This window comes from Plectrocnemia conspersa, unplaced genomic scaffold (assembly GCF_051122295.1).
Source record: "Plectrocnemia conspersa isolate PC_06_02 unplaced genomic scaffold, ASM5112229v1 ptg000013l, whole genome shotgun sequence".
Taxonomy (NCBI): domain Eukaryota; kingdom Metazoa; phylum Arthropoda; class Insecta; order Trichoptera; family Polycentropodidae; genus Plectrocnemia; species Plectrocnemia conspersa.
In genome coordinates, this window is record NW_028277177.1 from 5173173 (window position 1) to 5188473 (window position 15301).

At 29.5% G+C, this 15301-nt stretch overlaps 1 protein-coding gene across 3 annotated transcripts in view; it reads left to right on the forward strand.

The window, feature by feature from the left end:
• Positions 1–15301, forward strand: part of IRSp53 (Insulin receptor substrate 53 kDa) — a 319080-nt gene that overhangs the window by 172181 nt on the left and 131598 nt on the right. For all 3 annotated transcript variants that reach the window (XM_088202037.1, XM_088202038.1, XM_088202039.1), the window contains exon 3: positions 11458–11533. In XM_088202037.1, the coding sequence (XP_088058163.1) occupies positions 11458–11533 (76 nt within the window). The remainder of the gene's footprint in view (positions 1–11457; positions 11534–15301) is intronic.

Here is a 15301-nt window from a genome sequence, read left to right on the forward strand (position 1 = left end):
TGACTCACTGAAATTTTCATTAAAAAACCACCCTTATTTTTTTCTAAAAAGACAGTTCTTATATAATTCTGAGGCGTAGCACATGTATTTGTATTGAATTCAAAGTAAAAAATAAAAAAGTAATATTTTTATTGAATTAAAAAAGCATTTATTTATTTTAAAGCTACTCATAATTATTTAAAATTTAAAAATTAATATAAATTATTTTATTCTAAAAAATATTTTTCAGATTTAATTATATTAAAATTATTTACTTTTATCTATTGAATTATTAAATAATCAGTAAGTTCTACAGACATGTCATGTAATTTAATCTATTTAATTAGCTGACAAATAAGAAATCAATTGTAGCAAATAAAAATAATTAAATAATTTTTATTTAAATTAATTAATGAACATTGAATTATATTTAAATGCGTGTACGCGTAAATCATATACCCACCTTGCACAATAGAAGGGATATAGTAAAAATGTGGCGTGCTAGATTCGTTGGCATAGTTCGCGGGATTTCAGATGCGCGTGAGCCTTGTTTCTTGACTCGTGTTGTATATGAATCGCAACAAAACAAAAGATTTGCTAATAATATAAATTATTATTTTTCTTATTGTTTTTATTAAATATAAATGTAAGTAGCAGAGAACCTAGTCTGTCCCAAACTGTCGCATTGTCCAAAGGTTCGAGAGTAGAAAAACGTGAAAGTACATCTTCAATTCAAAAATATAGTTTATAAGTGCGAACAAAACGTACTTGTGAAACTTTCTTTTGGAATATACTTCCACTAGCATTTTCTATTTGCTACTTTTACAAATTAGGACTATAATTTTTTTAAATAAAAAATATTTTCAATCTGTAAGGTTTAAACTTTTGTGAATTATACACATTTTTATGACGATTTTAGGAGAAGAAAAAAGAAGTTAAATTTTAATTAATTTGTTCACACTGTTTAGTCAAGTAAAGACTTGTCTTACTTTAGTTGAAATTTAAAACATATTATAAAATATAACAATATGATTCTCACGCGTCACTGGACTGATTTTTAACCGCCTGTTTTTATAACATAAAACAATATTAGAACGGTTCATAAAATACTATTTTGACTTTTCGGTGAATTCTTTAAATTTACTACTATAGTTACTTTATTCTGGGATAATATAATAACCGAATCGAAAGTAAAAGCAATCAATACGATAAAACAGAAAAGGAAAGCGGAAGTAAACGTCGTTAAAGTTAACAACCGAAATACGATTGTATTATTATTGTAGCATTATATTTATGTGAAAGGACCTGCCTAAGTTAACTTGCCAATATGTTATGATGACAAGTGAAATCAAGCAAACAGTGACACGTCCGTCTGTGTAACGTGATATATTGCACACGAGCGATACATAAAACGTATAATATAACTATGGAAAAGTATGGAAAAACTTGCTTTTTGTTCTGTTGAATTATTTACACATAAAACTAATATATTGAACGTTAGCAGAAAAATAAACATATAAAACAGTTGTGTGCGACATAAGGAAGTGTCTACGTTGCAAAATCGTATGTGTGTTATTGGATAAATCGCGTATAGTTTACCGGAAAGATAATGGGTATTGTGGTGATTTAATTAAGAAAACCAGTCTAGGAGAATCTAACACAGACGTGACTGAAGGTATGTACACTTGTGCTGTGTATAGAGAACGTGCAATGGCGAAAGTGGCAATTAGCCGCTAGATAAAAGCTGTTTTGATTTTTGGATTGCTGAATGTACACCAACATAATGACGTTTGAGTAAGGATAATTATTTCATGGAACGAGGGCAAATATTTTCAAAATGTATTTTACGCCTGTTTGTATGCAATTGATTTGACGTAGATGGTGAAACAATTGCATACTATTACAATTTCAGGCGAAACACACATTAAAATATTGTTGTTTTTTAATAATTTGATAGATGTTGCACGGTTAAATATTTTAATAAATACATTTCCATAGTAAAGGTTCTCGATGAATATCTTTTTATATTTTTATATATGAGGGAAAACGCAAATAAATAAACAGCGCTGTAGATTGAATTTGTTGAAATAAAGGGTTTACACAACGGGTGTTCAAATTTAAATATATATCGAATACAACGGGAGGGAGAAAAATTGAATTTTCTCGAATCTTTCTACACTGAATAAATGTGAAAATTTATCCCATGCTTAGGTTTGTTATTTTTTTATTATTTACACTCGAGAAGTAGATGATTAAAAATCTGAGTGAGTGACATCAAAGTTTATTATACAAATTAGCTAGCATTTAAAATACAGTTATGTGTTGATGGCGACACTATACTATAAATTAAATGATGCTTAGCTTTTTAATAAATAACATAACACAGCCATGGTTAAAAAAATTGTAATTGTAATATGTTTTGATTGAATTGATAATAACAGTTTTTAGCTCATGTTGTTAAATGGACCTCGTAAAATGTTAGATAAATATCTTTTTGTAGCAAAGCTGTAAATATGTGGGATCAAATATACATTTATGTCACTGATATTGTAGAATTTTTTCATGTTACATATTATTTAGATTTCACACCTTATCTAAGATTATCGAATACCCTTTCAACGAGTTCACTTCGTAAACGTGAAAAATAATGTTCCGAGTCATTTTTGGCCCTCCATTCCATCTGGATAATGCCGTCGCCGGTGTCCGTGGAATAAAGCCAATTCAAATTTCGATCAGATTCTTTCTCCGTTGCAATATGGAGTGTGCTCCCTTCGTATCCCATTAAAGAGGGGCAGAGAGTACTAGCTTTCTCTCCAAGTTCAGTAACAAAAAGGCGCCAGCTCGTCTCCTCAGTCAGCGTCTATTTTCTTCTCGTTGCTACTCTTTAGTTTTACTGCCGTCCCCCAAGCCAGTTTTTCCCTCCTTGCTTTGCTCACATTTGTATTATTTTCGCGTCTTCTGTGTAAACGCACCCAAACACCCTTAAATTCTGCCCCGTGACTTCCTGTTCTACATACGTATCCCTAGGTACGGTCCGGATGCAGCAGACGCTAAGATATGTGCTTTTGAGGTCTTGCTCTTGTTTTGGAAACTATGCGAAAACATCCATTTAGATTCGCGTAACGTTTTAGTACCTGAAATTTTGCAATTGTTAACACACTGTGGGTATGAAGTGTATCTTGGGTTACATGTATGAGAATGATTTATCTACATAACAATTTTATACAATACATTAAATTATTTATTCTCAATAAAAATATTGTCTTCTTCAAATATAATATGTATAGGCCAATGTTTTATTGTTAAATGCTCTATTATGTATAATCTTTGGAGATTTTCTATGGTCGCAAAACGTCCCTTCAATGTCCTTCTTTAATATGAATCAGGAGTTAATACTAATGAATTTTATGGCTATAAAATTACCAAATAAAAATAAGAATGAGTCAGTGCGTTATCGTGGTGCAAAATGCAAATAGCATAAAACTGAAAAATAGTACTCCTAATTGTCTGTATGACTTGATGGTGTGAATTTTTCGTTGACTCTACTGTTACAATTAAAACAGTAAGAATAACATTGACAAGTTCACAGTGACATTTAGATATTTATTTCGATGTCATTACCATACACCTATAATTTGTCTGTACACTATATTTGCGCTTATATACTATTTTGGATATAGAAGAGGTGTTATGTTTTTTTTTCTAAATGTGATATTTTAAGGAGGAAATATACGGTTTTTGTCTGTTTCTTTTCTAACAACTATTTTTTAAACAGTTAGCAATAATCCAAGTAATCCAGATACATGATTTTGACTCATCGGCACTTAGTATATTTATAAACATTAACTGTCTTAAGTTTGAGACATTTAAAAAATACATTAAAGAGGTCATGATCCAGTAAAATTTCTGACCGTCACATGTAAGATAACACATTTTTTATATCAAATTAAAATGTGCATTTATAAATAGTCCGAATTCGACACAGTATAGCATGATTATACAAATTATGCAAATATAAAACCCCTGAATACGCTTAATCAAGCGCGTACGGTGAGATATATTCTGTTTCGCTCGCTCGCGTGTTAAGTGATGAGAGTGAGTGAGAGATTGGGACGTGAGGAACGCATGTAACGCACGCCCATTTCTTCTCACTTTAATAACACCAGTGTTTCTTTTATATCTGTATTCAAGTATTTTGTTATACATCTTTAAAAAAATACATTTCGGGCTTTGATGCTAAATGGTGTATATGTAGCAATAAAAAAGATATTATTTAAAAATAAAAATTATTTATCACATGTATAGAGGTGTAGATATAGGAATTAGACGGTGGAGTTTAATGACAGGTCTTAAAGTCCGAGAGTCTTCCCTTTGGTCAGTCGTTGAGAAGTAATCTGGTGGCTTAATCGATAATTGATTTTAGTATGTCGTTGTGCTCTGCTCATGTGAAATTCAGTTCTGTGCTATCGATCCTCAGCCAATGCTTAGCTTTTAACACTCTCTTTAAGTTTTCTATGTTTTCCTGATATGACAAAATGTCATATATATTATATCGATCGTTCGAGAAAGCTTTGAATAATAATTGACAAAAAAATTGGGAATCAATCGCGTTATATTTGTACATACATTCTTATTTGATGACGTCATGCGGTTCAAAGAATAAAATGCATTTGATGCGAGGACATTTGATTTTTATGAAGATTATAGATTTTATCAAGTAATGTTTAGTGGCTTTTGAAAGTTATTGGTTATTGTGCAATATCGGGTGTCCTGCACGATTTATAAATATTGTTGCGCTACCCTACCGTTGTTTGAATTCTTTATTTATTATCTTATATTTCATTTATCATTTCCGGTATCTCTAAAATAATCCTGTGACAAAAAATGTAAAATTTCAGTACAGTCTTACTGTTGTTAAAATAAAATTTAAGATTAATTGCTATATTTTACAATATACAATAAAGTAATGTAACATTTTTGGTACTCTCAGTGTATTGTTATATGTTTTTGTATTCATTTTGCGTGAGATATTATCATTCTTTGAAGGGCTTGGTTGTATGATTCGCACAGGGGGAACTTTTTAATACTATGATGATTCTCCTAGTAGAGGTCAAAGCTTGGCTGCCCTTTGTCTTAATTAATTTCCCACGGGTCATTATTGTTCTTTGATTACCTTTTGTCCCCGGCGTCGAAGGTGAAATGAGATTTGAATTTTTTATTCCGCCAGATGCACCCCATGAATAAATTTTAGCCTAGCAAAATGCACCAGCTAATTTACAGGAGGCGAGGGGCGGATTTCTGCCGCTAGGAGGAAAAACGAGACGCAAGTAGGGTGGAATCTAAGTGAAAAATGAAAGATAGTGTAGATTGCCGGCGGGCTGCATGATAGAAAATTGATTGGATATCTTACTTTGATCGTAGTTAAATTGCATCCTTTCATAGACGCTGCTTCGATCGTAAACATATAATTGTTTGCATATATAAAGTTTCATAAAATATAAATTGTTTGAACATTAATTTGTAAGAATAGCTCATAATTAATATAAAAATAGCAAGAGCTAGTCTTTGTACTACAAATTTGCTATGTAAAGATATATTATCTATATACATATACTATTAGGGGGAAAGTTGTATCGTCCCTCTTTCTAAGAATTCTTCTATATGATGAAACTTAACAAGGGAGGCCTTTGAATGACGGCGTTAAAAGGAAAGTAAATCTGTTACGTCAACTGCTTATTTAATCAATGCTTCTAGAAAAGAAGCTTTTGCGAACGCATTTAATACATTTTTTATTTCATTTTTAACATACAACTTCTAGACGCGTACTAAATCGTATAAAAGCTAAAGTGTGCTCCAGTAAAGCGTCTTAGTTAGCGGAACCTGAAAATTTAATTGGATCAAGTTAAAATTTGTCTACAAGACTTTGGAGACAAGTGAAAAGTTTCGCATTTTGCTCGGAGAGGCTTATCTAGTTTCCAAAATTGCAACTGTTGGAGGCAAATAAGACTGAATTAAGCCCTTGGTGTTATTTTGACTTACATATTTATATTATATAAAATAAGTTTGCCTATAAAACTTAAGTAAAGGGACAAAATATATGTGCTTTTAATTATAATTATTATTGATTTCTTAATGGCTTCTCAATATTTATTTTAATTTAATAGAACCATTTCTTACCACTCGATTATTTTTTAGTTCTACTGGCATAAAATATTGAAGGTTTCGTTTCAAAATATTCCCATAGCCCTTTTTAATATCGTCTGCATTTTAAGTCTTTTATTATTAGAATGTGTTGGATGGATTAAAATAAATGGTAGTCAAAAGGTATGGGGAATGAGTGAGATAATATAAAGCCTTAAACCATATCCCTTAATTTTATTTTATTTTAATTTCGTCGTTAGGGGGTGTTGTAAAACTATTCGGCTTCTGTTGACAAGTGCAGGCCTTTTAACAGTAGATTACAATAGAAGAATGCTGTTATTGTTTGACCAGGTTTTTAAATGTGTAAACAGATCTTTTTTATAAAAATAAAAATTTTGTAGATTTTATAAACATATGTATATAAATTAAGTGCAGCTGATTATTTATTAGTAAATACAAAAATGTCGTACTTCTGGGATACAACTGTAGCAAAAATCATTTAAATTATTGTTAATTGAAATATTTCACATTAAGCCTAATTATTTTAATTTGTCTTGGTTATTAGCTAATTTAAACTTTATTATTATTTTTATATTATTTAGAAACATAAATTGCTTCAAAAATATTTTAAATTGAATAAAAAAAATTATGAAAAGTATTCTATTTTGATTAAAGAAGAGCTTTATTAACTTAATTAATACATGTTTTTCTGTATTTATGATTTATCATGATTTTTTTTATTCCTATATAATTTATAGTACATTTTGTTATACTTTTAACATATAAAAAAATATAGTAATTTTGGTCTATTCTATATACAATAAAGTCTGTAGTTTAAAATCCATCGAAGCAAACGAGTTAAAGTTTCGCATCCCTCGCTTTAATTCAATCAATCATTTTCTAATCATAGAGCATTCTTAGTCTTCCTCAGTTCTGGCAAATTCACCCTCTTGTTATTTTTTGTTCAAAAGGCACAGGGCTGCGGTTTGTTGCGTATAACTCAGCAATAAACAACACGGAAAACTTTCAGGGGGTTGTTCTAGGGCTTCCTATAAATCACAAAGTCATTACTCATCAGTTCCTTTGCTGTCTTGCCGACAGCCACAAACTTCAAATTAAAAATAGATAATAAGACTTATGCACGTTTCTCCCGTAAGCCATAAAAATGCATATTTGCTTCATTGGAAGTATAAATTTCATCTTCACATTGTTCTCCAGAATTGATGAGGTAATTTTGCCACTTGAAAATTAATTATGCAAGAAATTCGTTCGCATGCTTATTACTAAACACTTTGGTGGCAATGAACGAACTTGAAAGGCCGCTGCGAATAAATGAATAAATCATTGTCTAGAATTTTATTATTAAAAAAGTTTCACGATTGAATAATAATATTTTATAAAAATGTGTGCGCCTCGTGATTTATTTTATACACATTTTGTATACTCGATAAAATTTCGCTAAAAGAAATTGCAAGGGCAATGATCTGTGCATTCTGTGAGCACAAGCTTTTCCCCTATATCAAATTTACAAGCTCGAATGGTTAGAGTGCCTTTTTTATTGCACATTTTCGGAGATTAGAGCAAATTAGCCGAAATCTAAGGGCCAAACGAAGAGCCTGTTTTTAGGTAATAAAAAAAAATATTTCTCATAAACGAAAATTGCACTTTTTTCACTCTCTCACTTACATATTGAATATACATAGGTAGGTATGTAGTTGGGTGTTGAGGGTTAAAATCCGTTCTTATGGGGTTACATCTTTTTTACGATGTGGCGAACGGCAAGTTAATCTCATTATATAACGGAGGAAACCCTTTTATAGGGTGATCGAAAAAAATGCGTAATGAAATGAACAAATTTATGAGATACGCTTTTTTCCTTAATTAAAAATAATATTATTTAATATCACAGTTAATTAACACTTTAAATTTGAAAAATACACTGAAGATCCTACTCACTTTCTGATTGCAATCTTAATGATGTTTTTCTTTTGATAAGAAAAAGTGGATAGCGTCTGAGAAATAGAAAAAATAAAATTTAAATTATTTACAATTTTCATACTTGTGTAAATAAAAAACAGTTGTAACTGAAAATTTATATATATATATATATATATATATATATATATATATATATATATATATATATATATATATATATATATATATATATATATATATATATATATATATATATATTTATTTAGAATTTATTCATTTTGAATTATTTACACCGTTCCTAAGATATATATATATAAGATTTTTCAGGAATGTAAGAAATTCTATTGTCTATTCTAATCTTTGTTCCTTTGACAAATGCCAATGCTCATAGGCGGAGTCCGACTCTTTGTTTTTGTCAAATACGGCCGAAAAGCGCTATAATCTAAATTTCCAAATTAAGATTGTAAATTCGTATACTTAGCAACGTTGTTATTATTTAGAATGTATGTGTGTGTATAGAACTTATCCGGTAAAAGTATTATTTTATTACTATTTATGTTAAATATCTGTATATAAATATAAATATATAAAGTACGACAGTGGGGAATGTGGGAAAGTCAATCGTCCCTTTCTGTCCTCGACATTTAGGCAGTACCAGACTCTTTGTTTTTGTATGTAACACCTCATAATGAATTCAAAATCGTTCGGTAAAAATATCCAGGCTTTATTTTGTTAAAGTTATTTTGGACTCATCCCATTACTCTGATTATGCAAAAGCTCGAATGCTATCATATAATTTTACTTCTACTTTAATGAGAACTATCATTTCAATTGATCATCCAATATGGTTTAGCTAATCAGTGATTTTAAATCTCTAAGAGCTCAATTCGATATTTGAGATGACTTGAAACTGTGTGGCCATATTTCAACTTTCGTTATTAAAAAATGTGTAAAAATATTACCAAATATTTTAAAATAAAGTTGATAGAATTTTTTTTTATAATTAGAATAAATTACATTACATGTACAAAAAAACCTAATAGTAAATATAGTTTATAAAGACATTATAAACATCCGAAACTTTGAAGGAAAATTGAAAATGATAATAGAAATTAGACATGCAATATGCTCTCATTGCAAAAAAAAACATTGTATTGATTTACGATATTTGTATTTATAATTTTTCCTAGTAACCTAACAGCCCAATGCGTTACAGAGGGATAAATCTGTAGAAACCGGGTAAGTGAATCGGACATAATAATTACATAATAAAAAAAATATGATTTTGATTTTGCTCTTATGTGACCCACATATTGAAAACCGCTGATAAAATAATTTTAACACATGTATCAATACAAGCCAAAGTATCTGATATTTTTTTTGTTTTTTTTATACCTTTTATTTCAACAGTTATCATATTTTTTGTTACACGAATAAATGACCCGTTGGTCAGTTAAGTGTTAAGTTGACTTTTGCGCATGCGCTAAATTGTTTCATTGTATATGTTTTCGTATATGTGTGCATGTGCGGCAGTGGCAGTAATAAAACCGACTTGTGGCAAAAAACAATACAATACTACTTCAATTTGTTACGTCAATCATATATATCAGAATCTAATAAAACGCATAGAAAGACAATAATTCTCATTGTATCTTGAATATTGCGACGAAGCAATTTATTATTTTTATAAAATATATTTTGATAATCTGTAACAATACATTATTGCACTATTGAGTATTTTCCGTAGACCTCAATAAAGTGAACACTTATTTCCGGTAAATGAACGCCGCCGGACGGAAAATCTTTGCAAGCGGCATTGAACTCCCGACTTCCGGTGGCCGCAAACCGCCATTTCCTGTCTCTAGAAATTCGTTTAACACTACATCACAGCTACCACGTGCTACACAGTTTGCCTTTATGGTATACGTTTGCACGTGAAATTTGAACCAAGGTTCAACTTTGGTACCTACACACATCATCGGTGTCGTCAAAGAAAATCTTAGCAAACGCAAATATGTCCATAATAGCTGGGGGTGGCGAAATGGAGAATTCGAAATAAACCTAGGCAAAGTTGTGCCCCGGGTTGAATGTCGGCATTGCGCTCGGAATTTTGCTCGAAACATTCCTAGTAAAAGGCTGTGTTATGTGTGCGCGACAAAAGCTTCCGCCGCAAAACGAGTCGAACGTTTGTAAACACCGTGTAGAAATTCCGTTCCGTTCGATACTTGTAACAGAGACTGAAAAATATGAAATAAAATAAGACTCTGTGTTATGCTTTCGTTATTGCACGTTTATATTATGAAGAAAGTTCAAATTCGCATGATGGAAATGAAGTATAAAAAAAATAAAAAATTTACCGTGAGAGCGATATTGTTTTTATTGTATTTTTTTTTTTTGAGAATTTCTTATTTTGATTTTAAATAACTTTTTAATAAGAAAGGAACTGGGTAGTGGTGAAAATGAAAGGGATACTTAAGATTATTATTACAATATTAATATGTAGATAATAAATTCATATGTGAATGTATGGATCATATTCGTATTTGTATCATACATTTTTTTGCTAAGAGCGTCGGAGTGCAATTTATTGCATTTTTGTCGTAGCGTATATTTATTAAATCATTTTTTTATGTTGATAAGGTTAGTGTCGACAATCCGTTAATAATCGGTGATTTTTTCTGCAAACTGTTGAGTGCATTAAAGAGTCGCGATTGCGTCCTTTATTCTTTCCCGTTGCACCCAACGATCAAAGCGGTGATATTTTCGGTGATAGATTTTTCCAGCTTAGAAGCTGGAAAAAATAAGGTGGAATAATGCATTTTTCTTTGAGGTGTGAAATGTCTTTAAGAATGTATTTACTTATATATTTATTAAAAATAAATTTGTAACCTAATATGTTTTTTCCTTTTTAAATTTGTTATTATTTCTTTCTCTTTCTTCTATTTTTTAGTTGTATATCACTAATAGGTATTTTGTTTGGTGTACTTTGTGGCTTTTGTGTATTTTTTCTGATATACACACACGTGAACGATATCCGCATGAAATTTAAAGCCGACGCTGAAAATCTTGTTTGCGTCCCGGAAAATCTCGCGTCCATTCCGCCCCCCCAAAGACGGCGCCTCTGCATGAATTATTCATGCTCCTCAGATATGTGCGCCCGCGGGCTACGCCTCCGTTCTTACGGCTTATGCTCCCTTCATTACCTATATTGCCGATACGTGCTTTATTATGAAATTTCTGTATTGATATATTCTGATTCGTGCAAGTGGCTTGTCTGCCCGAAATTGAGTATTTGCTTTTCATACACGCATAGGGGGGAAATAAATCACACAACCTTAAATTTACAATAAAAGTACGCTTCTCAATAAATTTAAATAAAATGTTGGTTTTTTTTTCCAGAATATCCTAGAGAAATTCAACCCTGGGGCTCGACAGATGATCACAGCTGGAAAGGCTTACTTGAAAGCTTTGCATGGTGAGTTATTTGTTTATTATAATCTTAACATTATGGTCATGTAAATCTACCGTTGTCATATAACAAACAATATATTACAGTAATGTTACAATCAATACCTAAAACTAGGAATTGTTTCAACATCAGGCAAAAATTTAAATTTTAAAATCAATGGCATATATTTTATCAATAATATTTTTTCTATCTATCATTACTTTCTAAATATTTTTTTTAAAAGCAGTTTTAATCTGGTTCTGTGAAACGGTGCTATCTTTTTTGGCTTAAAAAATGATCGCCACACACTTGATTTTTAATAGCAAAACCTATGTAGATCTGATCCTTCCTTGGGACATACTTTTCATAGTTGTTAATTTTAGCCTTTTTTAATCTAAATCTGTTAATAACTTATTTTTATCACGCCGGTTTTTTGGCTTTTTGTTATTTACGTCTGTTTTTCATTTTTTAACTATGTAATAAATATATTTTTATCACGTCGGTATATCGCCACTTTTAAAATATTTTTTGAAAAGATTCCAAAAAATAGTGCAATCTCATTTGGCGTGACAAACACTCGCTAGTATTTTTAAATTAAGAAACATATGTACGTAGTAACTTTTAGTTTTTCTTGTTGCTTTAGGCTTTTATGATTGCCTCTGATTTTATATTGTCTAGCTCTGTGATAAACATATTTTTATACCGTTAGTCTATCACCATTTGTAAATATTTTGATGAAAAGCAGTTTTAATCGGGTCTTAAGAAACAGTGTAATCTCATTTGGTATGGCTAACGGTGCCTAACTGGTCCTTTTTGGCTCATGCTTTTTGTAATTGTTGTTGTTTGATTTTTGTTTCCATTATCTGTATTTTATTCACGTTGCTCTAGCACCACTTTCAAAATATTAAAAAAAAAGTGTTTTTAATATAGTATGGAGAAATAGTATAATCTTATTTGGCGTTTTATCACGTCGGTCTATCACCACTATTTTAGTTCTGAGAAACAATTTAATCTCATTTAGCGTGACAAGCAATTACCACAATCTCCTTTTAAACTTATTTTAATTATCGAAACATAAGTGTATATAAGTGGTTTTCTGGTCCTTGGCTCATGTTTCTTGTATTTGTTGATCTTAAGTTTTTGTTAATTACGTCTGTTTTTTCGATATATTATATGTCATTGAAATAAAAGTGTTTTTATCACGTCTGTCTATCACCACTTTCGAAATCAGTTTTAATCTGGTTCAAGAAAATAATATAATCGCATTTGGCTCATACTTTCTCGGTTGTGATTTTACAATAATGAAACATATACAGCTACCTAGTAACTTTTTGCAATGTTGATTTTGTTTTCTTGAAATTGCTAATGTTTTTCCGATATCTGACTCTATGAAAAGAGCTTTTTTAAAACCCTTCAGGAAATTTATTATTTATTTATTCTTCAATTAATCACTATGAACTAGTAAATATTTTTTTGTATTAAAATAAATATAAATCATTTTACTTGAATTTGTAATGCAAAAAACAATTAAAAAAATATATTTTATATATATTTTTAATCTACACAATAAAATTGTCAAGAAAAAATCTCCCCTACTTCTTCGTTTCCTTTTTTCCGTTCTATCTCTTTGTTTATTTTGTTTGTTTACTTTGCGAGAAACAAATCCAGGAGTGTAATAATTCATAACATAGGTCACGAAGCGGATGGGCTCTAGCAAAGCTGAATTTAACAGGAAACGTTTCTTTATTGCGCAATATACTACATAAGCGCACGCACAACGTGCAAAATAAATAAATATATAAACATACATAAATTACAATATTGTATTTAACAAGTTAAAGGACTAGGATACACACAGTGAACAAATCCTTAATAGCTTAACTGCTTTTCACAGCGCATAATCTGATATTTTAATCCCGGAAGAAAGCAATAAAAGACGTGCAATTTATCAAATGAAGCGACAAAACGCAAAAATAAATTGTCCTTTTTCAAATAAAGGACCCTAACATTGCTCGGACAAAACGAAGATTTATTTATCATAGCTCGTAGCCGTAGAAAGTAGACAGTCGTCAGTGGAAAATTAAATTAAGGGCGCGTTTCTTTTCGTAGCTCCGCGTGTATTTTCTTTTCGTTTAAGGGCGAGCTTGATGTTTAATACAACGAAAAAAAAACACATTATAATAAATAAGGCAATTAAAATGTTACGGGCATTTCGTCTAAACGCATCCCTAATTTAGTATTTTCGTGACTGAGGTACATAATTAGGCGTATAATTTTTATCTGAAGCATAAAATATAATATTCATCCTTAATAAACATAATTTAGAATACGGTAAATGAATGAATTGCACTTTTCTCTTTAATGTGATTAGTATACATTTTTATATCTCTTGTTATTAATTTATCGGGCTTTAATATTTTATTTGCATTTAATTTTAGTGTATTGTTTTTTAACCATATCGTAAAATAAAAAAAATCTTAATTATAATTTTTTTTAAATATAAACTTAAATTATCTTTATCAAAAAAAAGATATACATACATTGTAAATTTAAACAATATAAATAAACATATAGAATATGAAGGCACTTAAAAATACATTACCAATATAGATTATCTTAATAAGCTTAATTTAAAATTGCAATTTCTGATATTTCGAACTATAAAAATATCAGTATCATAGATTGTAACTAAGAATAGTAAATGCATTAGATAATAATGATATGCTTATATCATGATTGACTTATGTTTTATCATAGTAGAACAAAATTTATCTTAAGCAGTATTTTTGCGTCTAAAAATGTATAAAGGATCTTCTAGCTAATCAAAGATTGCCAATTGTGCTGCAAAATAAAAGTCTATATCTTATATTTTATCAATGAAATTAATTAAATATTTGTTTATATTATAATACAAAAATATATTTGTATTTTACATATAACCTTGTTTATTCGTCCTTTTATTTCAACATCCACTTTCATCTTACAAAATTGATCCAAGATAGAGAATTAATTTTGCTTTTACTTGTGGTTATTGTTCAATACTAGGTATCCTGCACGATTTCTGTATCTATTGTAAACGCTTACCCTTTAGTGGAATTATATATTTTTATAATTGCTAAAAACTACATATTATTATTTGCACGAGGTTTAAATTTAATATATACGTCTTCAAACCATTTTTCGTTGCTAGATTAAAAAAATATACTTTTTACTGAATTCTATTTAAGCTTCTCTACACAATCAGTTGTAATTTTATTTTGAAAATTGAAAACCGTTCTGATACTTTTTTTTCAATTTGTTTTTTACAGTTCTTAAAAATGTGGTTTAGAATATTTTATACAACTTTTATGTCGCAATTTTATTTTAAAGTTAACGATTTATTAACTTGCTGCATACAAAACATTTTGTTAACCTTGCAATTTTATTTGTATATTTTAAATTGGTGATTTTATGTTTTGTATTTTAATAGTTAATTCAATATAAATTAAATACAGATTAATAAAGTAGCGATAATTTAATATGAAATAATATGCAAAGCTCCCGTTTTTTCATTATTTATTTTATAAAAATATGATATTATCTTCGAACTAAAAAAACTTTTATATATTCCACCTTATCCGATTTTAATTATTTATTACGATATTCATCATATACAATAGATTAGGAAAAATCTTTGAAAATCTAAATATTGTAAAATCAGACTGAAAACAGTTAGTTACATCTATATTTTTAATTATAAATTATTATCAAACCTTACAAATAAAATATGCCACTGCAATTTTAATTATATGTATT